Below are 27,252 nucleotides of genomic sequence, written 5' to 3'. Positions count from 1 at the left end.
TCAGTGTGACAATTTGAGGAAAGCAGGGGCGTCATTTTGCATCTATTAACCTCTATTATCCTTCAATGGTCGATTGGTACCGAGCTAATATAGTGGTGAGCTGAAACCTATGCCCTGTAAGAGCAAATTCACTTCCATCACCAAACTCATTACCATCTAATATTAGGCCGAGGGATGATTTAACTCCAGAATATTACTCATCACTTATTAAAGCATAAATTTGCATTTTGTTTTAAGAAATGTTGCAGTGTACTCTTGAAGTACTCCTTTTTTACTTATTTCATCACATCTGGTTGATAGTGACCTTTCCAACATGGACGGGTTGTTTGTCAGCTGTGAAGAAATCAAAGCCTCTTCCAACCTGTTCCTCTTATGTTTTCTACTTAGGCTGCTTATTTATTTAGTTGCTTTATATTGCTACTTAAGTGTATGGTTTTCATGATAAAACATAAAGGTAAAGGAGACATATTACTAGCATCTGAATGTATACAGTAGGCGATCATTTCAAGCAATTAATGTTAGTCACCATTCTAAATTAAATATTTAAGTCTAACAATGGTCCTTCGATTTTGTTGGTGTGGGAGTGAAGGAGTAAGGTCAGGGTCATTTTTAACTGGGAAAAGAGAAATTAAATATTTATTTCATGTACCTCTGTCCTTCCCATTCAGCAATCTCTCCTCCTCTTCCCGACCCTCATCTGGACAAAATGAAAAGAGTGGACAAATGTTCAGTCAAAATGTCATTATTTTTTTTTCAAAAATCATATTTTATTCTTAATATCAAACATTAATGATGACACGTCTCATACTTATGGACGGTTTCAGACATAAAACAAATACAGCATCCTGACTCATTCCAGCTCTCTCAATGATCAAGAGTTGTTTTATAGATGTTTCCAGGACACGTGTGAGATACGAGGGCCATGTTTGTGTGTGCTTGTGTACCAGAGTGGAGCTCTTTAACCAGAGAGGACACAGTGTTGGTGATGGAGTCAGCTGCCACAAGAAGGTCGTTTCTCAAGTTTCTTCTTGGACCTGGAGAGGACAAAACTATTACTGGCATCACTGGTTATTACTGCTTGCGCATCACATGCTGATTTTGTGTTAATAACACAAAAGTGTTGAAATGACTCAGTGTGGAACCAAGTCACAACTCCTTATGAAAAAAAAGCAGCAACAAAGTGATCATATGGTATGATGTGAATAAAAAAAACTGTTATATGAAGGATGAAGCAAAAGAACTGGGAACTTGTGTGATCTGCCCTTCTTACCCTGGATTCACACTGAAAGCGTCACGGGCGTCATAGGCGTCCGGCTGCCATTCATTTTCTATGAAAGCGCGTCGAGAGGCGTCGGAGGCATCGGAGCCGTCCGGAGCAGCATGTCCAGAGCGTCAATTTGGAGTTGACAAATCTCAACTTTATGCAAATGAGCAGCGGCGACGCCGAGGCAGCGTCCAATCACAGACCGGGATTCCCGAAGCGAGAACTCTCAATGCAGATTGTACTTTCATGTACACACAAACGTACACTCATTCACATGCACAAATGAGCAGAGCTGTGCACTAACAAACTTATTTTATCAGGAATTCATATATTTCATCCAGAAAACTGACATTTTGCTGATTTGACTGTCGTTTTTATCTGAACTGATCATGTGAAACACGTAACTGATGGGTGAGGAGCTGGATGGTCTGAACGATTTTATTTGCTACATCGATCCAACACAAAATAATTAGAAACCGTGCTTATTAATCACAAAACACAGGTTAATCATCATGACCAAATCCACTCCGACCCGGTGTGTCAGTGTTCACCGCAGACAGACTGCAGCTTCACCGGGACCAACGACTCTGATGGTTGCTGTTGATCCGGGACCAACATTGTTAAGGAGCATCAAAGTCACTCTAGTCTACGCGGAAATAACGCTAAAATATAAAGAAGGCTTCCCAAAGTGTGATCCATGGTGAAATAGGAAACTGGAGATGTGCAGCTATATATAGATATGTGTAGACTATATACACTGTTCCCTCCAGTTCTGCAGCGCAGCTTTAGCCCCGCCCGCTGCAGGCGTCGACAATGCATGCAGTTTCAGTGTGAATCCACCAAGCAGTGCGATGCTGGCGTCAGGAGATTTTTGACGTTTCAGTGTGAATCCAGCATAAGATCCATGGTATTTATTCATTTTTTCTGAACAGGTCCTTTGATTATGGCACATTTTCCTCCACCAAGAGGCATTCATCCATCCATTTTCTTTGACCACTTATCCGGGGTCAGCTAGCGGAAGCAGTAGCCTGAGCAGGGTCTTTCTTGTCTCTGGCCACCCATCTTGGGCATTCCCAGGTCAGCTGAGAGTCTCTCTCCTCCTGGTAGGACATGCTCACAAAACCTTCTTAGGGAGGTGTTCCAGGAATGTCCCACCGGGAGGAGACCCCGGGGAAGACCCAGGACACGCTGGGCTGGCCTGGGAACGTCTCGGACTCCCCCCGGAAGAGCTGGAGGAAGTCCTGGGGTGAAGGAAGTCTGGGCATCTCTGCTCCGACTGCTGTCCCCGCGACCCGGTAACGGATGAGCGGATAGTAAATGGATGGAGGGATGGATGGTATCTGCAATGTTGTTCTTTATTCAAGAAAGCTCAGGAATGTACAGACCAAGATGGATGTTCATCAAGCTGCTAGACCTGGTCCCACCTTGAGAAAAAGCCTCTTGTACGTCACCCCCCACGCCGGCGAGGGAGTCTTGAGGAGCGTACATGTAAGCCTGAGGAGATGCAGCCCCTGCGGTGCGGACAGTTGACGGGCTCGGTCGAGACGGAGAGGCGTGTGAAGAGCCAGCTGCCTGCGCCTAAGAGGTAAATACATGCGTATTTGACATAGTCCTGCCATCATCTCAAACTTGTAATGTGATGCCTTCGATCCTAATTGGAAGCTGACCAAGGTGATGAGAAAGCACTGTCTATTTGATTCAAAATAAGACTTATTTTGAGTGTAATCAGGGAATCCCACTTTTACTCTGGTGTGTGTTCAACAAAAGGGTGAATAAACTTACTGCCTGTCGCAGTTCCTCATCCTACAGGGCCACAACATGAGCAGGTAGAATAAATGGAGGGAAAGAATAGAAAAAGAAGACGTCAGACCCAGTCAGAGCTCAAAAGGATGAATCTGACAGGAGGAAAAGGCAGGAAGGAAACTGAGGTGTGTTATTGCCAGGATAGAAGCACTGGGATTATGGGGAGGAAGGGAAACTTTGCCCTCTAGTGTGTGACAGACCAACATGCTCAAGACTTTATTTAAAGCGAGTCACCTTGAGCAGTTTCATCAGTCCCTCCAGCTGTACCATCAGTTCCCTCCTGCTCTCTTGCAGAGACGACATCCGCTGCTCCAGTTCATCTTTCCTCTGTCTGCAACACACAAACAAGCAACACCTCAGGACTGTTGCAAGAATAAAAAGAAGTCACTGACGTCAGAGCCTAGAGCAAGACCAAGATAAAAAAACAGAGTAGCAGTGTTTGTTTATGACAGATGATGCAAACCTGGGGATTTGTACTGTGAACGAGCATTTCTGCACTACATATACTAAAATTGGTGGTTGTGGGTAGGGCTGTGCGATTAATCGATTTTAAATCTAAATCGGATTTATTAATCAAGACGATGTTTAAAAAAAGGAAAATCGGAAAATGGATTTTCCTTTTTTGCAGCTGGCTGCATTACAGACAGAGCTCGTCTAGTCATCTTTGTTTGGTCAAGAAAATTGTAAATGTTGTCACTTTACTAAACTCAAGGAGGATTTACAGTATCTTTCAATTGCACTTCATTCCCAATAGGGAAATGTGTTTGCTATTTTTCTTTAAAAATTTAATATTTGAAACAATTTATTCCATTGTCTTTTGTAGTTTTACCAAAAAAATCGAAATTGAAATCGAAAATCGGGTTTTCAGAGAAAAAAAAAAAAAGGGATTTTATTTTTGTCCAAAATCGCACAGTCCTAGTTGTGGGATCCCATCCCTGTTTTCTCCCTGGAAAGTTCACATGCATCCAACTGCAGTTGATGTCACCATTTCACAAAATCACTGCTGTTTACTATGTAAGCAACTCACATAGTTGGACCACGCAGGCACGATGCAAGCGTTTCATAAACCATAACTTTAAAGATGGATTGAATGACCAAAGTAACTTCCATATTATGATCCAATAACATCGTCGATGGCAGCATTAATGGTGGGAGTAAACTAATGACAAATACATCTTCAATAAAGAATCACTACCTTGTGAAAAGAGCCTCTTTGTTCAAACACAACAGCTCAATTTCCAAAAAATAAAATTCAATTCAGTTTACTTGCATCTGGGGCTCCTGGTGGTAAATCCTTTAAGAGTTGCTGGGAGATAAATCCTTTCTCAGCTGTTACTGCGCAAGTAGTGAGCTACGCCCTGAACAAGTCTGTATTTGATCGCAAGACTAGAAACACAGTTCACCTGCTATATGTTATTTCTTTTGTAGGAGAAAACCGGAGCACCCGGATAAAACCATCCAATAATGAAAAAACTAAAACCATGAAAACTGATACCTCTTGCCACAAAAACTGGACCTTCAACATATATGTCTATATGTCGAATGTTTGGTCCATTTTTTAAAATATCATCTTTTAAAGTAGTGAAAAACCGGACAGGCCGCAGATTATAATGGGTTTTTGACTACAAAATTTATAAATCATGTATGGTACACCAACCACAACAACTGCAGCAGATGCAGAAAAGAGTCCCCAACGCAAAACTTTTACTGTTTTGCATTTGAGCCGGTGTCTGGCTCTCTCAGCCTGTGACAGCTTGAAGAAAGTTCTGAAGTCCTGTATAACTGACTGACTCATATCTTCATCTGACATTAAGATGAGAAGTAACTGATCAAGACTTTCAGCCGTCGTTATCAGACTGTTGAACAAATCTATTTCTACATCATTAACAATATCTGGCTCAAATTCAGTATTAATGTCAATGACATGCGGCCAAATCCTCCCAAAACACCCACTGATTATAAGATGTTCATGGAGTGGGTTAACATATATATTAGCTTTTCTCAAAACCAACTTGATTAGTTGTGAAACTACTAACATAACTGTTTGTTTTCTTATTTCTAGGATGCTCATTATCCTGACAGAATCAACGCGTTTGTTTGCACCAGCAACTAGAATCCACTGACACAAAACTGTGTTATATGTGGTAATCTGTCAGAGTTCCGTGATGTCATAAAGGGAAGGGGCGGAGTCTTGATCATGATGTTCCGCTTTTATCTGTGACATCAGAATGTGATGTCATCAGAAATGTGATGTCATCAGAAACGTGATGTCATCAGAAATGTGATGTCATCAGAAACGTGATGTCATCAGAAACGTGATGTCATCAGAAACGTGATGTCATCAGAAATGTGATGTCATCAAAAATGTGATGTCATCAGAAACGTTATGTCATCAGAAATGTGATGTCATCAGAAACGTGATGTCATCAGAAACGTGATGTCATCAGTCATTTAGACTCCTCCCACTTTGAGTTCTCCATTAGATTATTTTTAACCACAATTCCTCTGCAGTGATCTGCAATTTTTTAATCTGATGTGGTTACCATGATGTTTCATAATAGTAAATAATGCTACAATGACAATGTTTTTTTTTTTTATTATCTTTTTTTTAAATTCTTCTTGGTTTCTATATTTAGGGAGCGCGGGATGACGGCCAGCTCTCTGCTGCGGTGAGTCTGGTTTGAGCTGAATCAGCGGGACAATCCCATGTAACAAGTCGTCAGACGAAACGGAGGAAATGCAGAGATATTGCCGCTGTTTCTCATCATCAGTTGCTGCATCGGCAGGACGAACGAGCTCCCCAGTCTCCCGACGAACCCTCTCCGATGGCGCCATTTTCTTTACCGAGATCACAAGAGAAGCAGAGCAGTGATCTCCTCTCCATCCTGTGTTGTTTATTTATCTTTATTCCACTAGCTGGTTTATTAAACTACTACCAAATATTTTATTACTTTTCTAACTCTGGCTCTACATACTGCCCACAGCCGGTACGACGTGCTCTCCTCGCGTACTTCGAGAGCGACGTTGCGGTTGGTTGTGAACACGAATGGACACGAACGCAGGCTCAAACAGCAAGAATATCCGCCACTTAAAACTCAAGAGTAGAATTCAGAGCTGCATGCTGACCTGCACTCCCACCCTCTGACCATCCCAGTGTTCACCTCCATCTGACTATATAGATGTCTCTATTAGATATCTGCCGACATCCTGACCTCCACATTCAGAACAGACAGGTTTACACAAACAAACACAAATGCAGGTAAATGCAGGTCCCTAATAAACGCCTGGGAGAGCTAAACTAATTTTATATCTGTGTCTACTAATTCTAGTTCAATCACATCCTTTATTCAGATGTGGATTTAATCTTCGACTTCAAACTAGTGTTTTGAAATCAGTGTTTTGAAATTATTCAAAATATTTTCTGTTGGTGCAACCACCAAAGCAGTAGCAAATGCCCCCAACAGTCCCAACGTAAGAGCTTTTATAACCGTGTCTCTGTATCCTTTGGCCTTTGGCCTCTTGATGAAAGTCTTTAAGGTGTTAATTACTGCATCGTTTATGGGCTTCTTTGACAATAATATTAACAATAATTCGTCAAGACAGCCAACCCCAGTAATCAGATTTTTTAACAAATACATTTCCACATTATTCACAATATCTACCCTAAATGTAAAATCTGAGTCCACGACATGGGGCCAAATCTTCCCATAAAACTCATCTATTGCTTTCGCTTCATGGACTATGGCCATGGTAATGTTAGCTTTTTTCAAAGCTGCACGAAGTAGCTCTGTAACTACTAAGTGAATAAGAATTTGTTTACTTTCTAGATTAGTGCAGTCCATTATCCTGACAATGACAAATAAAAGCCGGGTATTTCATTTCACCTGAATTAGATGCAATCAAATCTAATGTGTAGATCACTGAGAGTCATCCAGTATCTGTGGTCAAATGTGTGATCTGTGTTTATATAGAGTAACAGAATTCTGTGATGCAACAAAGGCAGTGGGCGGGGCCAATTCCAAACGGTTCTTTATGATGTCATCTTTTGATGTCAGCTATTTTCTCAGTGACTTCAAAGCAGAATGTTAAATTGGTCCCAATGAACATTCCGCCCCTAAAGTTCCCAACTCCCAACATGGCCGACTGTCTTTTCAGACCGTTCAGCCGGCGTGGCTCCATTACCCTCTAGCGCCACACGAGAACCTTTGACTGAAAAAAGATTTTTTGTATCAGCTCAAATGATTGACATCAGACTTGGTAAACGGACACAATGCAGAAACGTGCAGTTCCTCCCAAGACTGGCTCCAAAGGCTAAACGCTGTCTAACAAGACACTTGACACGTGGCCAGCGCTGTCATTCCTCAATATTAGGCCAGTAGTCACGTTTTCATGGAAACTGACCTGAAATGAAGCGATGAAAAGCACAGCGACACAACTACACATTTTGACCCATACTTAGGCATTTTTTTTCTATATTTTTTGTTTGTACAACTCTACAGAAACTTTAAAGTCCAAGTTCATTTACAAATCATAAAGTTTGTACAAACAATTATACAGTTTGTAACTGAAATGCAACTGTGACAGTGAAGTCGCTTGTCTGTGACAGCCAGTGTTATTTTATCAGATAGGTTTGTTTGTGTCCTCCTTCACAACCAAATATCATGTTTACAACACACACTGCATTACTGAGCCGTCTACTGAAGTCTTTTAAGCTCATATAATCTGCATGCAGGGTTTTGGAGCTTTCACACCACAAACAGATCCCAGCAGAGTTCACATCAAAGTCGTACCAAGACCACCTCCAAGTGGTCACAGTTCAACAAATTCAAATAAAAATGTGTGTTTCAAACGATTTGCATATCAATATATTGTTCTTTTGTGACCAAAAAAACAAAAAAAATAAATAAAGTTATTTTGTAAAGGTTATCATATTCGCATTAGTTTTCTGGGTTCATTGCTCTGGGCTTTTTGTGTTTGGCCTTATGTTTCAAGCGTTGTGTTAAAAAAAACAGAAAACATAAACTACAATTTCTCAAAGTGCCAGTACCCGTTAAAAGTTTGAACATTGTCTCTACAGTAACTTATAGCCAGACTAAGAGGGATAGGTTTGTCACTCATTTCAGCTCATTTTAGAGTTGTTTCCAATAAACGTGCTGGAAATTCTCGCAGATGGTGTGAAAAATTAGGCTCTTTGTATCGGAGAGTATTTATGTCTGTGCATCATCTGATACCATGTGATTTTTATATATAAAATTCCAATGTTACTTTGTTAGCAAAGGAAGTTACTCAATACTGCCTTGAAAATTCCTGTTTTGATTCGCCAGATGGTAAAGCAGCAGCACAAGAGTTAAATTACACTAGTTATGTAGTATTATTATTATTATATTGGCAATTATCATGCTGTTGTAGGATGGAAAATTCTACCAGGAAACTGCAACATTCTCCTTATGCAAGGTTATGGTTTCCACAGTAAAACAAGAACAATGATGGACAAAACTGTAGAATTCTTTGCCCTTGATGACCAGCCCCTGTTGGTCATTCAAAACGTTGGATTTCACTGTGTTAATGAACATCTGGAGTCATGGCCGTTTCTCGTGTCTGAAAAACAACTCTGAAACTCTACAACTCTATATTTTATACCCTTATGTTAATTTAAAAACATATTTAATTTATCATTTTAAAAAAAAAAAATAAATAAATAAATAACATTGGGATCAAAACAGTACTCAGTATCAGCCAGAACCCAAAGCTCAGGTATCAGAATTGGTACTGAAAAGAAAAAAAAAAAAATATATACATATATACATATATATATATATATATATACATATATACATACATATATATATATATATACATATATATATATATATATATATATATATATATATATAGGTATAGGAACAAAACCCACAATTTCAATGGGTGTAAAAACTGACATTTTAGCAACTTTTGTAAAGACTATATGACAAAATTGCCACCAAAGTCATCGCACACCCATCCCAACTGGTCCTTTTGTTGGGTTTTTCCTCAAAATGATGGGCTGTGAAAAGTGCCAAAATGTGGTCTGGAAACTAGACAATAATAAAAAGAGAAAATGAATGATATACTAACAGTGTTTTTGTCACAGTTTCACAGTGTAGGATAGGTTTTTTTTACTGTTTAACTCACTCCCCTGTTTTTCCAGATCCTGCCACCCTAATCAGCCAGAGATCCACTCATTCCCTTCACCTGTGCTTCCCCAGCTCAGCTCCACACCTGGTTTCCCTCATCAGCAGTTCCCGTTCATATACCGGCCCATTTCCACCTTCTTGTTTGCCAGATTGTCGTGTGCTTTTGCCTCGCTTTCCAGCCTTCCTGATTTCTGTCCTGTTTCTGCCTGCCTGCCTGTAACCCTGCATGATTCTTGGTTTTATGGATTTTTGCCTGCCCATTTTGGTTTTGTTTGCCTGATCTGCCTGACTACCCGGTTTGACCCCTGCCTGCCTTTTGACAAAGATTAAAGCCTCTTGGACTCCGATCCTGCCTGGTGTTGTGCATTTGGGTTCTCTGTCCTGTCTGAGCCGTGACAGTTTTACATCCAAGAACAGACTCAAGCTCCTCAAATTGTAAATTTGAGGAGCATAGCTAATACATAATAATTCCCACTTAGCCACATCACTATAGTAACCTTTAGTTAAGGTTACTTCATGGAGATGAGGTGAACTAATGGTGTTTACTTCATTAGGTGCAAAATGAGGGACTGATGTTACTGAAAAAGGTTTTTGAGATCACGATCAGCTTTCAATGGCTCTGAGGTGAAGCATGGGTGAGAGCTTTGCCAGCGGAAAATAAAATTGTGAAGTGATTGGCTGTAGGCATGGGTGACTGGAGATCAAAGACCAAGAGCACACTGGGCTTGAAATCCTTAACAATTTTTTAATGGGCATTTGTTTCAGGGCTGAATCGTTGGACGAAAGATAAAAACAGAGTGTCAGACTGTGAGATGCAACAACAAAACAAAACAGTTAAAACTGATATAAACAAAACTTCTTGCACTCAGTACTCAGAACAAGAAGTTGATGGGAAATACCCAGTGCCGACAGCACAGAAATCTATCTCCAAGAATCAAATATTAAAAAAGTCAGACTGTATATACATATAGACACATAGCAGTTTTACGGTTGCATTTATCAAAACAGTTTGCGGTCTGGATGGTATATTAGAGCAGAAAATCAGCTCTCATCTTTCTTTCCTGGCTTCTCTTCAAATGGTAATAAGATAAATGATTAAATAAACAACTGAAAGACTCCTACTGTGAAGAGAGTTTTATGCTTATTTATCCGACAACAATATTTCAGCTGTACAATTTCCAGATAGTTTCAAATAACTACTTAATCAAAATGTAAGATTTATTATGGGAGGTTGTGAGCAGTCAGAATGTGTTGTGCTGGAAAAAGTCTTAAATCCCATGACTTGTGAGGTGACACATCGGAAAGTAATAATTCCTCTTTATCATTAGTAATTAGTAATTTCCTGAGAAAGACAATCATTTGCAAGGATAGTATTTTCTGTTGAGATGTGAATAATTAATGTACCACAATAAAAGGATATGCTTTTAATCTGGTTATTATCTGTAAACTTGTTGAGAATATAATTTAGTCCCAAATTCCTCACCCACAGCCATTCCCCACGACCGTAGCTGCCAGTAATCTCAGCCCCCTCAGCATCGTCCAGCCTCCCTGCTCCAGTCTGCATCTCTCAGCTGACCACACGACAAAAGAGCTTAGGAAACTTAAAACAAGGGAACCTGCTGGACTAGATGGCATCATTTCCAGTCTGCTCAAGTTTTGTGCAGAACAGTTGTCCAGGATTATGGTATACATCTTGAACCAGAACCTGACGCCAGAGAAACCACCTCAGCTTTGGAAGACATCCTGCTCGGTACCGGTAGACCTCAGCAGTTACGGGCCGGTTCTAGTCTCTGGTGGCCTCATCAACAGAGTCCCTTCAGTTTATTCTCCTGGCACAGAACTGGAGTAGAGTCTGCCATCATGTTCCTCTAACATAGTGCTCTTTCTCAGCACTGTGTACATCTTGTTTTTACCATCGAGCCCTTACTCCTGTGGGACATTCAGTGCGCAGTGTTTCCCCTACCATTGTATAGGCCTGGCGGGGCCGCCAGGCCAACGAGACCCCCCGCCAGGCCTAAAAAAAATGTAATATGCCAAAAATAAGCGACGTATCCATTCATTCATAAATCAATGATCATTTACGTTTAGGAACGGCTCTGCGCAGCGCTGTTCTGCAACGTGAGTCAACCTGCTTCGTTGCCTAGTAACGATGCAAGTACCGCTGCTGAGAGCGCAGGCATATTATTATTCATTATGGGATGTATAGAGTTTGTAGCCAACCAACTATGGCGCCGTCAAAAAAAGAAAAAATATCGCGGGCGACAGACAACATGAAAGAAAGAAATTTTTCTGCCAGTACCCTATGCCGTAGGCTCTGCGTTGGTGTAACGCGGAACCATAAATCAGCCTTTACCGTCGCCGACACCGGTCCGACTGCCGACCCCCGTCCGACTGGTGACCCAGTAAAAAACAACGCATTTAAACATCTGGCTGGGATCCCGAATGGCTTAATAACCATAAATACAGCCCTTGGTTGTACCACACTCCCCATGGTAAATTTCCAATTTGTTGTTTAGCTTACATTTTTGTTCTGATTGAGCTTCTTTTTTTGGTAAGCAATAATGATGAAAATAACACAAACAATAGATAGTCTTTCCAGTAGAACCACTAAAGGTTATTTTTTCCCCAGGCATTGTCAAATGCATGTAACTCTGTTATGACAAAACGGGAAAAAAAAAATCTTCTACAATGTTTAAATTATTTATAACTGATATAATCTCAATTGTCTGTATATATATTAATGGTTAATACCATGTTGGTAAAAACCTAAGGCATATGCATTTTTAATATATAATATATATTTTAATATATCATATATTTATTTTATTATTATATAATAAAAAATAAAAAATAAATATATATATATATATGCGTCTACTGATATGCATTTTTCCCAAATGATTTGGGATGAAACGCATAACTGAAGGCAAGGCAAGGCAAATTTATTTATATAGCACAATTCAACACAAGGTAATTCAAAGTGCTTTACATTGAAAGCATTGCAAGATAGAATCTATGTGACCGGCACATTTTTTTTTTTTTTTTTATTGAGGCCAGTGGGCTGCCAGTAAATTTGTAGGGGGCACCATGGCCACCCTAGGCCACCCCCTGGTGGCGCCAATGCTCCTCGGGACCTTTTTTAAGCGGACTATATTTTAGAAACATATCAAGATCATGATTATTGCTGGATTATTGTTATTACAACAAGTACAACAACCATGGAGAAGAAAAGGGTAACAACTATCGCTTAAACCCGAGAGGTTATTGTTTTACATCAAACCACACAATCAGCTTCACTTTCAAGTTTTCTTCCTTTTGAGTTTTTGTTTTTACTGAAGAGCACAAACATTATGCTATTTGGTCAGGCTTTTTCAGCTAAATCCACCATCTGCCCCAACCATCTGCCATAAAGAACTCTCCCTCTGTGCTGAAAAACAACACAGCAAGTTTCACGCCAATTCCGACCTACACTATGGCACAAAACAGGAAAAACATGTAAGACACTGGCAAAAAAATAAATAAATAAATAAATCAAAAAATAAATCTTTGTGTTCTAAACCTCTTTTTTTACTGGGATGACTCAGACTTTGGGACTGAAACGGTAAACAACATTTAGCCAAAGTGCCTGTTTACCTGAGCAGACGAAGCTCGGCCAGCAGAGTGGGGTTGGTGCTGCCTCTCTCTGGGCTGGACTGGCACGCTGCGTCATGCTCTGCACGGAGATGCTTGATTTCTGCCAAGATCTCTCTAGGAAATGAGAAACATACTGGTCAGCAGAGGACGGACTGAAAAGAATACATTCCTCTACGGGTTACTTTTGGAAGTATGTGTTTGACTTAGAATGTAAACCAGAACCTGATAAACAGACTGAAGCCAATGTTTGTGCCAACAGTGTGACATTTAACACATGCAGAAGTTGGAAACAGAAATAAACAGCACAGTACAGTAAGGGCCCGATTTACTAAGATCCTAAATAAAGAGTACTAAATTGTGTGTGCACTGAAAAAGTTTGCGCGTGCTGTTGTTGTGTGTTTTGCGGGTGATCAACTAAGATTGCGTGCGCAATTGATAACAGGTGCAAACCGCAGTATTTAAATGAGGTCTTACGGTTTGCGAGCGCAAAATGAAATTTGACGAGTTGGAGTTAGAGATATTAGTGGAAGAGGCAAATTGTTGTGCCGTATTCAGCACCCATGCCATGAAAAGCACCCCCTCGTATATTCAATGATAAGTAGACCAAGAAAAAAAACAACACACTGCACTTCAATATATTTATATATACACACTCACACAAACACATACTTAGGAGTTTATATTATATATATTTACAAATATTATGGAAGACAACACAGTAAGCAGGCTATTAATTAATGACATCAATAACCATTTACCCGATTTTTGTTATGTGTGACTGTGATTGTGGGAAAGTATGACTATTGTGGAATCCATGAGCGCATTTAAACATGAATCATTAATACAAAACTGGACGCTAAACAGAACGTGACACGGAATGAGAATATCATTTTTGTCAGACGAGGGGGTGCTTTTCACGGCAGGGGTGCTGAATACGGCACAACACCGGGGTATGACAACTGCAGAACAAGTATAGGCGCACAATAAGAAACACTTTTTTCTCCATGAAAACACGTGATTTATTTATTATCACAAATAAAAAAATGAATGTGCCTCCTGTGGCTGTGGCAACCTTTTGCTGAATAATACTCGATTTAACATTCAAATAAAATATTTCTCCCTTTGCATGTGGAGAATCCTCACCACAAGTTGAGCCATCCCCACCCCAGTCCTCAAATCAGGCACCAACAAGCATCCCTGCGTAATGCTGGGCAGATTAGCACCTTCCTTTCGAACGTATTAAATACAGACGCAATCACAATCCCCGCAAAAACTTTCAGGCTTGGTAAATCTCATTGCACGTGGTAAATGGACATATTTGCATTTTCCCCTCCCAGTATTTAGCGATTTCTGGCGGGTACGCCCCATATTGATTATTCATCAGGGCAAAAGTACTAAATGAACAGCGTGTGCTATTTTGCTCATTTGAGAGGTGCAGTCCTCTTTGCACGCTGTTAGTAGATCAGCTTGCACATTGGTTTGCGGGTGATGTCAAGTTTGCACACGTTTTTACGCACGCAAACCTTTAGTAAATCAGGCCCTAAGTGCGCTTTTATTGTGAAGGGACACAGCATTTTCTTTTTAAAGAAAAACAAACCAAAAAACAGTGTTTGGATGGTATGTTTTCATTCAGCAAGGATGTCAATTTGTTTCCTTTTCTCCTTAATGGTGATGGGCAGCTAACATACAGATTCAGGCCACTCTGGAACATTTTAGGACAAAATAAAGATGCAAAGCATATAATTACGCCAAATGGTGGTGTAATAAGGCTGATGCTTTACATTTTAAGCAAGACTGGTGTACCATTTTGTTTTCTTAAAATTTACAAGGAACAAAAGGAAAATGGCAATGAAGGTTAAAAAAAATGTTCTGTATAGGCTACATATAAAGTTAAAATATAACTCTTTGATCACAGAGAATTGCATGAAAAGATCAACTCCTCAGCATTGAAGCATGGAGGTGGAACACATGCTGTGGAATGATGCATCGTCAAAATGTCCGTGTTTAATTCCCTGATATAGGGAAGAATGGGGTCAATTACGTAACAGCAGATTCTGTAGGACAGTATCAAAGGTCCCTGAAACTGCAAAGGTTAAGAGAGACACTTATTGTAAATGTAACTCAAAATCTAGACTATTTCAAGAGGTGTAAGTTTACTGTTTTGTCATAGTCTCTTTATCTAAACATAACCAAAAATCTGTGGCGAAAGCTGAATGGGTAATTCCTGTTAGTCAGCTCACTAGGGCAAAAAACAACAGCAATAAATATCAAATTGGGTGTTACTAAATGCAGACAATACAGGGTCCCCAAACACTTGCTCTTCTGTTTATTTAGTCTCTCTCCTTTTTCACTCTCAAAGATGTAACTAGCTTCAATTTTTTTAAATAAATGTGTCATCTTTGTGCCTTTTGTAAGGCCCTTAAAGACATCGGTACCTGTTTTTGCACTCCAGCTGAGCGATGAGCTCCCTCTTCTGTTTGTTTGCATCAAAGTTGATGCTCCGTGTAGGAATCATCTGAAACAACACACAATTTTAATGACACAAAAATGACTTGCAGAAGTCTGTTTCGCCTTATTTAACATCAAAAAAGCAGATCTTTGTTTAGAACAACTCTTCCTGCATCTTTCGCATCTCTGTGAACATGAAACGTACACAAACCATAATGTGGATTTTATGTGTTTGTGATAATAAAGTCAAACGATTGTGTTTCCACTCACTCCTGTACTATCGGTCTCTGCCAGTCGGGAGGTGTAGCGAGCTATCAGTTTGTGCTCCTCATCTTGCCTGCTTGGACTGTCCACCCTACCGAAACAAGGAAAATCAGCACCTTACTTACCACAACACAGACAAGTGTCCAGTCATACATACACAACAAGCAGGGAATTTGTAAACTAATTAATGAAATAGAATGTTAGCAAATTGAAAAAATGTATTTTGGAAAATTCTTAGTAAATCCAATAGGTATCAGAGAAAATTAAAAATATAGGGTTACAAATTTAAATGCTGTACTAGTACTCTATAAATATTCATCATTTTATACAGATTGACACATATTTTGCTTGTGTTGACAAATGTCCTCTGTGAGAGTATGAAATATCTGAAGGTCGCCATGTTGTCAGCACCTGGAAGATGGGGGTTTTACCAGCTGTATAATCCTTTTTTCCAGCCATAGCAAGTTTATGTTCCCCATGATGGAGAAAGGGCAGTATAACAAACTATCAAATAGATCATAAAATAAAGAATACATTTGAGGGAAAAGATCCTAATCGTAATTATTTTAATAACAGTGACGCTGGTGAATGTATCTACAGGTTAATAGCTAACTTCATACACGCCAAGTTTCTCCACTTGGACCAGAACTAAAATACTGAGACAGAATCCATGAATGACACAGCTCGGAGAAATGTAGGCGTTTTTGTGATTTAGAAAGCAATAAATAAGAATCATTACTGGAAAACAAGTAACAGAGCCGAGCAGTATATGCTCTCTAGGGGTGTAACGGTACGATACACGATACTGAGGTCACGATAACGATATGATATTATAGCAGTATTTTTTTAACAACCTTGAATGAGGAACATGTAACTGGAAAAAATTGTCTTTTATTTGAAAGACACCAAATACAAAACAATGCTGTGCGTTTGCCCTATTGTTACAGTTTGTAATGCTTTATAACTGTTTAAGTTTTAAAGAGAAAGCCAGGCCAACCATTTTCCACAAACTGAACTAAAGTAAATGTCAGGTTTGCATTATGATCTTCAGTTTCATACAAGTACAAATAATTTCCCACAAACTGAATAGTTTCTCTCATGTATGATTTGACTTTTTTCTTTTCCAGAAATTTAACAACTAAAATTAAATAAATAAATAAAAATAAATAAATACATACAATTTTACATCATAAAAAAGATTGATTCATGCCCACCTTATAAGTGTAAGAGGAGATTTATTTTTGTTAAGAAGGTTATTTTGGTAATTCAGGGTTCATTATTTTATAAATATATTCTTTATATTCTGATGTAAATTAGGGACTATAATGACACTAGTCAGTTTGTCTGTAGTGATTAGTATGTTTTAGATTGGGCGGAGTGAGACGCCACAGTACACTGGAACTCAGCAGAAGTTTCCCCGTGTTTATCCTACTCACGACCCGAAAAAGGTTTAATTTAATAACGTAAGGCTTAAAGGTGACCTATTATGGCATTTAATGTATATTTTAAACAGGCCTTGAATGTCTTAAAAACAATCTAAAGCTTGTTTTTTCTACATAAATCAGAAGTCCAGCCTGTGGGCCCTGTCACTAGTTTTACCGCTTCTAACCTCTTTTTCTGCGCCTCATATTTAGGGAAGGGGGGGGTATGATAATGAGGCTCTGTGCTGATTGGCTCCCTGAATGACGTGTAGCAGGGGAGGAGAATAAACCTGCTCCGCCAGAGCAGCCCAAGCCTGTAAATTATCACAACACTGAATTTTCACAAATGGAAACTTTATTGTTAAAAAAATAAAATATGAGTTGTATATAAATAACATTTATGCACTATTTAAGCCGGATCTGCCCGGCGGATGCTGAACGCTGGCCCCGGAGCCACGCCGGGCGCCCGGCTGGAGCAGCGCTGCTGGAGCAGCCGCATCACCGCGGCTTTAACGGGGGAATCTGACCGGTTCCGACCGGCCGGGACCGCAGGAACCGGCCTGGACTGGTAGCAGGGACTCCCGGGGACCGACCAGCGGAATTTCAGCCGGATCTGCCGGCGGATTCTGCGCGCTGGCGCTGCAACCGCACGGCGGGCGCACAGATCGGCTCCGGAGCGCATCCGCGGCGCATCTCCCGTTACCGGGGATCAAACCGACAGATTTGCCTGAAAATCTCGGAGGATGAAGCTGGTCCGACCTGGGACAGACCCCCGAGGACCCAGCTCCCAAACCACCCGGGAACCTGGATGATTTAACCCGGATCCAACTGGCTCTCTCCGCTCCAGCAGCGGAGAGAGCTGGTTGTGGGCGTGGTTTCAGCAGCGGAGGCTGAACCTATGGAAATGAGCGCCTATGGTGACGTCACCATAGGCGCAGATTCAGAATGGCTCAAAAAAAGGTCACGTGACACTGGGGGACTCTGTAAGGCGGGGGTCAGAGACCCTGCAGAATTTCATGGTATTTTGTCTCCCCTGTGCTGGCAGGGTGAGGGGAGACCACTTTATATATGTTAAAACAAGAAAAAACGTGTTTTTCATAATAGGTCCCCTTTAACTACACCAGCCTTACATAAGTAAAGGTTCAGAGCTCAAAACGGGACGGCAAAACGGTACTAGTTTCTTCTGAGCGTAGTAAGATTTTGGTCCGTGGGTCGAGGCGCGTTACTAGACATTAATATTAATAACCCAATATCGCGATACAGTTTGTCACCTCCACGACACGTTTCGTGACGTTTTTGTATCGCGAAATTTCGTGGCACGATATATTGTTACACCCCTAATGCTCACCTCATAAGAATTACAACAAAAATCCCAAAACAACAAAAAAACAACACATGAAAAAATGTGGATTTTTTTTCAAGACATAATGTTTGGGTCATCTTCTCCTTCCAGCTTCCCCTGCAACCCCCCCTGCTGTGTGCGGCCCCCTCTCACCGTGGGCTGTTCTGCAGGCGATTCACATAAGCTGCGATCAAAGCGTGCTCCTCATTCATTCGCTGAGCTGCTGCCAAACTGGGTGGACATATAATACAAAACAAACATGATGACATACACTGATAACACAAGCTCCGACCTTCTCAAAGTCTTTGTTTCATTCTGACAGAAAGGTCCAGTTGATCGGTGCTCATATGGATGACTTTGTGATCACAAACAATTGTCATTCTGTCAAAAGTGCAACATTTCTTTACAGTTTATATACACACCATATGATTTTACACATCTTTATAACATTTTTGATACATTGAGATTTTTCATAAATTAAACCCACAATTGTTTTCCATTTTTTTTATTTTCCAGTGTGCATACGGCTGCAACTGCTGGTCTTTTGTAAATATGGCAAATTATAAACATGTTCAAATAAGACTTTGTAAAAAAAACATCAATGATCCATTTTCCTTGATATATATTTGGTTATTCTGTACCTAACTCACACAATATGGAGTACACAGCCTCGGCTATCTTTTTACTGTATAATCCAATAAGTTTAATTCACTTGCATTTTTGACTTTTCATTAATGAGACTTATTTTTCCATTAACTGATCATGAAAATGTCAGAAAGAGGCCAAAAAGAGAGGACAAAGCACTCTTTATGCTGCTTTTGCCATTAATGCTGCACATGCTGCACATGCTGCACATTTATCATCTCCTATAGTCCAAAAAAGCTTGAAGCACCAAATGTTACAGCATTCAATCCCCTATAACACATGCACAAAAACAGAATAAGAAAAAAATAAGGAACAGTGGAAATATTTACGGTTCATGATAAAAGCATTTTCCACAGAGCTAATCAAGGGAATGAAATAAGTAGTTGCTGTCAAGTGTAGATGAAACTATAGACATTGCGGACTAAATACCTCATTTGTGTTGACTTTAAAACATCCCTGCAAATACTCAACTCAAAATACTCTACTCAAACAGAACAAACACCAACTCCACTATAAACATCGCACTAATATTTCTCCTCTCCTTGTGTAGTTTTTCTTTACCTTCTAGAGGACTCTGTGGCTGATGAGGACAGCAACATGGCCTCGCTGGCGTTCCCAGCTGGTCTGGAGGGTCTGCATGCACCAACACAATATGTATTAGAGCCTTATTATCAGCAGCGTAAACACAGAGAGCAAGGATAAATGAAATCATGAAGCCACAAAGACTTGCCTATCAGAAAACACACAATCTCACACTCACAGACCCAGACACTGTCACGTGCTTTTGAGTGCATTCATGCAACGGGGAATGGGAATGGTCTGAGCAAACACAGACAGGCCAAAGATCGACAGAGGGAGAGAGGAAAAAAGAGGACGGAGGGGAGAAAATGCAGCTTCAAAGTAAAAGGGAAATACATGAGAAATGACTAGTCTAGAGGGAAATAAATCATAAACAGCATCATGGTAATCATACTTACATCTTTGCTAGGTTTAGTCTGTTTTCTGCCCTAAGTATAAGGTTAATGCCTGCAGGTCTGTAATGACCCAGTCTGCTGCCGTTTAAACTGAGCACATCCGCCACGAGAGGAGGAGCAACAACAGCGGTTCACTTTATAGGTGGGACTGGACTCTTTATTCTCATGGGCCTTTTCTAAAGTGCATCTGCCTGAATCAGTGATAACTAAAGGCAGCAAGTAAACTATTTCACTGTTAAACATTGACATGACAGTTACTACATGTTTCTGTGCAATGTAATGTTAGATAGGCTGAATATTGCTATTCATTTTAATGCTTTAGCAACTTTAGGAAAAGACAACATGATCCTGATTCCTGCACAGCACAAATGCACCCAGATATAAATATATTCTGTCCACATACAGAAATAAAATAAACTTACTTACTTTTGAAAGAATTTGAACTATTTAATTACTGATTAAAAATATAATCTTTTCCATGACACTTTCAACATTTACCAAAATACTGCATACATTTAACATAAATGTGCACATTGACTGTCTGTAAGTTAGGTACATTGGTGTCGATCAAATGGAGCCCATGAGTATGTCTGAACCGACTTGGCAGTAATTACCCCCCTAATATGCACAAACTTTAACTCCGTGAAGGAAATGTTTTCTATGATTGATTAATACGTTGATTATTATTTATGCATGTTTGTAGTGAAGCGTACACTATGTTTGAGAGGTTAAGTGTCTTCTCAGGCTCCTCAGGGTAAATGGGGTGGGGTGCCTCCCTGGATGATACGCAGCCCAGAGTCCTGCTCAGGGCCCGGCCAAGTTTTGTAGCCGGTGATTTCTGCAAACACACAAACAGAGAAATGTAGGGTCAAACTTTATGAATAGTCCTATATTTGCCTATACCTGTATCTGTATTCCATTAAAGTGTTACCAGCCTTGAAAAGAAAAATTTACCCCCACTGATACTCAGGGAAAGGTTTCAGTTACAATTGCCTTGAATGTAACGCAGCATACGTGTTAGTCCTTCAAACAATAATGCCACAAGATGTCCCCAACTTATTTAATTCTTTTGCAGGTCATTTGTATTTCTGCGACCACTCTAGCCGTATTATTTTTACTAGAAAAAGACAGACTTCTGCAACGAATTGTCACAAGGCAAGCCCCTTATAGAGGGTCTGCATTGATGTCACTTTCCCACTGGACCAGCCTCCTTACTGGCACTGAGTGGCAAAAACAGCTGCAACTAGTGGAGAATACGGGATAACAGCCGATTATCGGATTAAATTAAAGGCAGTTGGACTTGACAGTGACCCGTACAGTTACCCCAAGAACCAGTGGTCCATGGACATTAATATTTGTCCACGAATCCAGTTTCCTGATATTTATATGTACTTAATTTCTACGCCGGGGAAATACACGAAGCAAAGCTTTAAGGCAGACAAAAGTCTTGACGCTTGGTCCAACTTCAAGGCAGTTGTAGAAATTTGTTGTAGAAATTAAAGTGATGAGGACACCGAACTTTATGATTTGACCGTTTAACGTTAGCTACCCAAAAATCCAACATTACCCGATACAAAATGGGAACCGCAAATCCACGTTTCAGTGCCTGGAATCCAGTTGTTTCTGTGAATTGCAGCGATCCATTTGTCTCTCTTAATCTTATTTTTCGTCAGTCTGTAAAACGATAAATCCGATTTCTTGCTAAATCTATGAGTACAGTTGATCGCACAACAGCTCTTTCCCATTTTAGATGTTTTCCAGTTGCTCAAACTGAAAGTCTACACTGTAACTTAGTCTTTCTGCCACTCAGTGGGCGTAACCCGCTGTGAAGTTGCATCTGTGACGTCATGCGCTTTCCCTCTATTCATGAAGGGATTTCTGGAGATCACTGTCCCCCATTTCTCAGAGAAGCAGTAGCTTCAAAACTTTAGGATAATTCACACAGCTGTGGATTAGTTATGCGACTGCAATACTGTAGTCACATCCCCTCACTTTCTCTAAAAACTGAAGATAAATATTTTGTGGTAGTTTTTTTTTTTTTCAAACCAATGATGCTGCTCCTGCCGTAATAGGATAAAATAACATTGTTTGTTACCAACCAACATGGGTTTAACAAACACCTGAATACTTTTATTACAACAGATAATAAATGGTATGTTAATAATGGAAGGACTGAAATCTTTCCATGAGGCTTATGTTCTCTTTACCTATATTTACCTATATTCTGTAATGGGATTTGGGTAAAATAAATATTTAAACTGCCCAGACTGCGCTGGGAAAAATGTACTGATTCTGACGACCAAAGGGAGAATAAAGTGAATTAATATTATGTGAATAAAAAAGACATTTAAAAACATCCACTGTATGCAGCACACCTCTTCAAAAAGGTGATAAGAGGTAAATGGGACTGTCACCTTTTGTTACAGTAAAATTAAGTGCTATACTGATGAAGCCCGTAAACCGAGAATAAAATGAAACAGAAAACTCAGTCTGGCTGGAAATGGTATTTAAAATCTGTGGGGGATTATTTGCTTGTGAGAAGATTCTTTTGGACAAGAAGAAGCTCCACTAGTCAGAGGTTTATCCCGCGAATGCCAAGATTTAGCAATGAATTATTCAACAACTATATCTCCATACTTCCTCACTAAACGATTTTCCTCTTTGGACAAGTGAGCTTTATTTTATTACATTATGGCAAATATGGAGGCAAGAGCCAATCCATTCAAATTTTAAAGAGATACATGCACCATAAACAGTAATAATAATGCATCTTTGGGCATTAATACACCAATATTTATCTACTGACTCCTATTCCTAATTTATGACCGTTATCCGCTAAACGTTCACACTGTGAATGCCTGTTTTATATCAAAATCATCTTAAACTAGTTTATAATCCAACTTTTAACACTGAAACAATCAAGCAGACGTTTAAAAAAATAACGAATTGACCAAATGTCATGTCTTCTGTGTCCAAGTATCCAAATGTAAGGTCTGTTCCTAACAGACTTCACAAATAACAAGGTCCTCACACTCCCACACAAAAACCAAGAGTGAGTGCCCCCTGGTGTGTAGATGAGTAACCACAGCGTGGCTCACCCAGGATGAGTGCTCCTTCATCTGGTGCTGGCTGCTATGAGAACCGCTGACGTTGCCGCGCCAGAAGCAGTTCTGGCAGAGCTGGTAACCACGGCAGCGCAGGCAGCGATAGCGGAAGCCAGTCATACCGTTGCTACGGCAGTAGGAGCACGACACGGGATGAAAAACTGAGACGAAGAGAGAATATTTCAGTCAGTTGTCCATCAGTCAGACGAGTGGAAGAAGCTGGTGAAGAACGAACCATCGGCCGTCTTGCTTCACTACACCGCTTTAGATAAAGCTGTCTGACGTATGTCAAGTAAACATGGAAAAATAAGAAGATCCACAACACAAAATATCAGGTTTCTGACTGAGGTTTATCAAAGTCAAACACAGGTTTGAGCAGAGACTTTTTTGACCAAAAGCAGTTTATCTATATATGTAAAAATATAGCAAAAAAGCTATTACAATACAAATAACTGTCATCTAATGTGTTTTTGTAGTCCATGTGTGTGTGTGTGTGTGTGTGTGTGTGTGTGTGTGTGTGTGTGTGTGTGTGTGTGTGTGTGTGTGTGTGTGTGTGTGTGTGTGTGTGTGTGTGTGTGTGTACCATGTTCGACATTGGCCTGACGATGCATCAGAGGGAGCCAGACAAGACACTTCGGGGGCTCGGATACAATGTCCAAGAACATGTTGAGCATCACTCTTTTCTACACGGGTATTTTCAAGAGAAAAAAAAAAAAATTGCGTTATCATCAAATCTTTTTTTTTTTTTTATAAATCTTTTTATTGGTATTTTTTTTTGGCAAAAATAAAATGGTACAAAACAAAAATAAAAATCAACCCTATCCAATATGCCATCTTTTAAACCCCAACCCACCCACAATTGCATGGCTGTACAAAATAATATATAGATGTGCAGAAAAATAAATAAATAAAAAAACCCACAGTAATACAAAAAAAGATTTTACACAGATATATGAGTGATTAAGTTCCTATGAATGTGTGTGTGTGTGTGTGTGTGTGTGTGTGTGTGTGTGTGTGTGTGTGTGTGTGTGTACCTGCTGTGGGAAACAGGAGCGTGCTACAGTGTGTGTGTGTGTGTGTGTGTGTGTGTGTGTGTGTGTGTGTGTGTGTGTACCTGCTGTGGGAAACAGGAGCGTGCTACAGTGTGTGTGTGTGTGTGTGTGTGTGTGTGTGTGTGTGTGTGTGTGTGTGTGTGTGTGTGTGTGTACCTGCTGTGGGAAACAGGAGCGTGCTACAGTGTGTGTGTGTGTGTGTGTGTGTGTGTGTGTGTGTGTGTGTGTGTGTGTGTGTGTGTGTGTGTGTACCTGCTGTGGGAAACAGGAGCGTGCTACAGTGTGTGTGTAGCCAAAGGACGGTCCTTCATGTACCGCTGTGGGAAGCTTGAGAGCCTCTCTCAGGAAACTGTCAAACTTGGACAATACCATGACACCGTTGGAGTCAGATACCTGAGAAAACACATCTGCACGGACACACACACACACACACACACACACACACACACACACACACACACACGCACAATTAGAACTAAGGCAAAGCCTTATCTATGTAGACTAAAATGTACTTACACGATTCAAACCACAGTTAAACAAGCATATGGAAAGAACTGAATTTTTGAGTTCAAGTGTATTCATATTCTGATGGAGCATAAATAACTATGCCACACCTGAACCCCTTCAAAAAAGGAAAAATGATTTGCTGACATTTTACAGGTGAGATTGAATGTCTCTGAACTTTTCAGAAAGGCAGTGGCATCATCCCTGTCCCTACTTTTACTCAACTAGCTACAAGGATGGAAAAGGTCACCCTTGTACTCAGAAAAACCGAGGTGATGCATTTCTGACTGTCTGTCTGAGCTGAAATTACAACGTGAAGCACAGAAAGGCCACTTTGTACAAGATTAGACAGACACTGAATGTTGCCCTTTTGTCACTTTACACATTAGCTACTTTCCCACTGAGCATATTGAGGTTAAGCCAGGTCAGAAGCTTTCCTACTTTCACTTCCAGTAACAGAGGCGATCCAGCCCGGTCCAGCCCTTGATTTCTGGCGTCAGTTTTCAGAGTGGTCAAGCTGAGCTGAACGTCAAGGTAGAAAGAGGGCTGTACAATTCATCATCTGGTGGATTCCATGGCTCTCCTTATTAAGCATGATTATGATAGGCTTGTTGTTTCACTAAAACTCGTTCACATTTGTCACAGATATGGCAGATTCGGGTTTGGACTTGCTATATTGACACACGGCTGAATGTTTGTGATTTAGCTTCCACCAGTGCTGTCGCTTTGATGAACGCACCAAATTCGTATTACGGTAAATACAGGACTGTCTCAGAAAATTAGAATATTGTGATAAAGTTCTTTATTTTCTGTAATGCAATTAAAAAAAAATAAAATGTCATACATTCTGGATTCATTACAAATCAACTGAAATATTGCAAGACTTTTATTATTTTAATATTGCTGATTACGGTTTACAGCTTAAGATTAAGATTCCCAGAATATTCTAATTTTTTGAGATAGGATATTTGAGTTTTCTTAAACTGTAAGCCATGATCAGCAATATTAAAATAATAAAAGGCTTGCAATATTTCAGTTGATTTGTAATGAATCCAGAATGTATGACATTGTTGCATTACAGAAAATAAAGGACTTTATCACAATATTCTAATTTTCTGAGACAGTCCTGTATATTGACACATATTGACACTTCTTGCTGGATATTATAATATTTATTTTATAACAGTTTATCACTAAAGATTTATTTTCACTGTTGTCTATTAGCTGATTCAGCTGAATGTCATTTCTTCAGTTCACTGAATGAAGCTCTCATCTTGACGTAGCTGCTGAACCAATGAGTCCCTTCACCTTCTTCTCACATTTGGTAAATCGCATACAGTATCCACTCACTGCTTCGTTCTGACCTCAGCTAAACTCTTATGGGAACGGATTATTTCTGTATGTGAATCTGTTGAGTCTGTTCGTCCTCTGTAAACCACATAGCGGGGATATTCTCCCAGACAAAGACACACAGCCTGGTGTTCTGCTTCAAAATAATACAGTAAACCACAGCGTGTGAGGAGTCTGGATACAGTTTATCACTTCAGTCAGTAATCAGTCGAGCTTTTTTGCAGTAAAGATTGTTACAATGATGGTCGACATATTTTGTGTTGTTACACAAGATGTGCTGACCAGCAGGCTGGTTTAAAAACATCAGATATGATTTTTTTGGTTATTTTTGTAAACTTCACAGAAGATGTTAAGAGATCCTTTTTTCTACGTTGGAAAACTTAATGTTGATTATGTACACATAGTGCTGGGCGGTATGACCAAAAATTTATATCACGGTATTTTTCAAAATTATATCGGTTTCACTGTATTTTTTTTTTCATGCACAACTGGATGTTAACCACATTTTCTAATGATTTGGAAAGGAATTGCTGCAGTAAATTGCCTTAGAATGGCCTATTTTACTGTCATGAGGAGGAAATATTGTAGAAAAACAATAATGTCCACACTAGTATAAATACAGTTTTGCATGGCCTCACAAAATTATGCTGTTTACAATGAGGTGGCAGCACTTATAATAGAGAAGATATATATATATATATATAAATAAATTTGATTTAGGCATGCTATGAAAAAAATCTTTTACAAAATTACAAGGTAGAAAATATTTATTGAACATAAAAAAACTGAACATTTTTTTAAATCCCAGCATTATGTTGTTTTGGTTCCACCTCCTGGTGAATGTTAGGTAAAATTCTTACGTGGTTACTTTTTGGTTGGCCAACGATTTATGTTTGTGGTGCGCAACAGGTACGGGAGCGGAGCGGCCAGTCTATGTCCTTATATTACAACGCCGTTATTAATTGCTATTTTTTTTCCCACTTATTCCACCGAACACCGAAAGTGTTTTTTTTTGCCATTTTCGGCCGAACAATTTCGGTTACCGAACAAATCGGTTACCGAACAATCGGTGCATCACTACTGCTAAACAGTCCCCTCACAAACAGTGTCCAGCGGCGCTACATTCCGCCGCACGGCGCAGCGGAACGTAGCGCCGCGCGGCGTTCCCAATGTTGTGTACGCTACTGTACATACTCCCCGGTATTACGGTATATGAAAAATTCATATCATAAAAAAAATAAACACCGGTATTCAGTATGAACCGGTATACCGCCC

At 39.9% G+C, this 27,252-nt stretch overlaps 1 protein-coding gene across 6 annotated transcripts in view; it reads right to left on the bottom strand.

Annotated features, from left to right (window-relative positions):
* The window catches only part of dtnba (dystrobrevin, beta a), a 53,258-nt gene that overhangs the window by 5,211 nt on the left and 20,795 nt on the right, over positions 1 to 27,252 (bottom strand). For 5 of the 6 annotated variants that reach the window (XM_061707383.1, XM_061707380.1, XM_061707385.1 and 2 more), the window contains exons 7-20: positions 24,376 to 24,530; positions 23,655 to 23,754; positions 23,066 to 23,232; positions 20,681 to 20,805; positions 19,555 to 19,626; positions 18,502 to 18,579; positions 15,592 to 15,676; positions 15,309 to 15,388; positions 12,874 to 12,987; positions 3,302 to 3,398; positions 3,047 to 3,067; positions 2,689 to 2,842; positions 945 to 1,034; positions 650 to 697 (exon numbers count right to left, since the gene is read on the bottom strand). In XM_061707383.1, the coding sequence (XP_061563367.1) occupies positions 650 to 697; positions 945 to 1,034; positions 2,689 to 2,842; positions 3,047 to 3,067; positions 3,302 to 3,398; positions 12,874 to 12,987; positions 15,309 to 15,388; positions 15,592 to 15,676; positions 18,502 to 18,579; positions 19,555 to 19,626; positions 20,681 to 20,805; positions 23,066 to 23,232; positions 23,655 to 23,754; positions 24,376 to 24,530 (1,386 nt within the window). The remainder of the gene's footprint in view (positions 1 to 649; positions 698 to 944; positions 1,035 to 2,688; positions 2,843 to 3,046; positions 3,068 to 3,301; positions 3,399 to 12,873; positions 12,988 to 15,308; positions 15,389 to 15,591; positions 15,677 to 18,501; positions 18,580 to 19,554; positions 19,627 to 20,680; positions 20,806 to 23,065; positions 23,233 to 23,654; positions 23,755 to 24,375; positions 24,531 to 27,252) is intronic. The other variant, XM_061707386.1, reaches the window with a different exon arrangement.

Source organism: Cololabis saira, chromosome 18 (genome assembly GCF_033807715.1).
Source record: "Cololabis saira isolate AMF1-May2022 chromosome 18, fColSai1.1, whole genome shotgun sequence".
NCBI classification, from domain to species: domain Eukaryota; kingdom Metazoa; phylum Chordata; class Actinopteri; order Beloniformes; family Belonidae; genus Cololabis; species Cololabis saira.
Note: the sequence above shows the minus strand (reverse complement) of the source record. Positions and strands in the feature narration are given on the sequence as shown.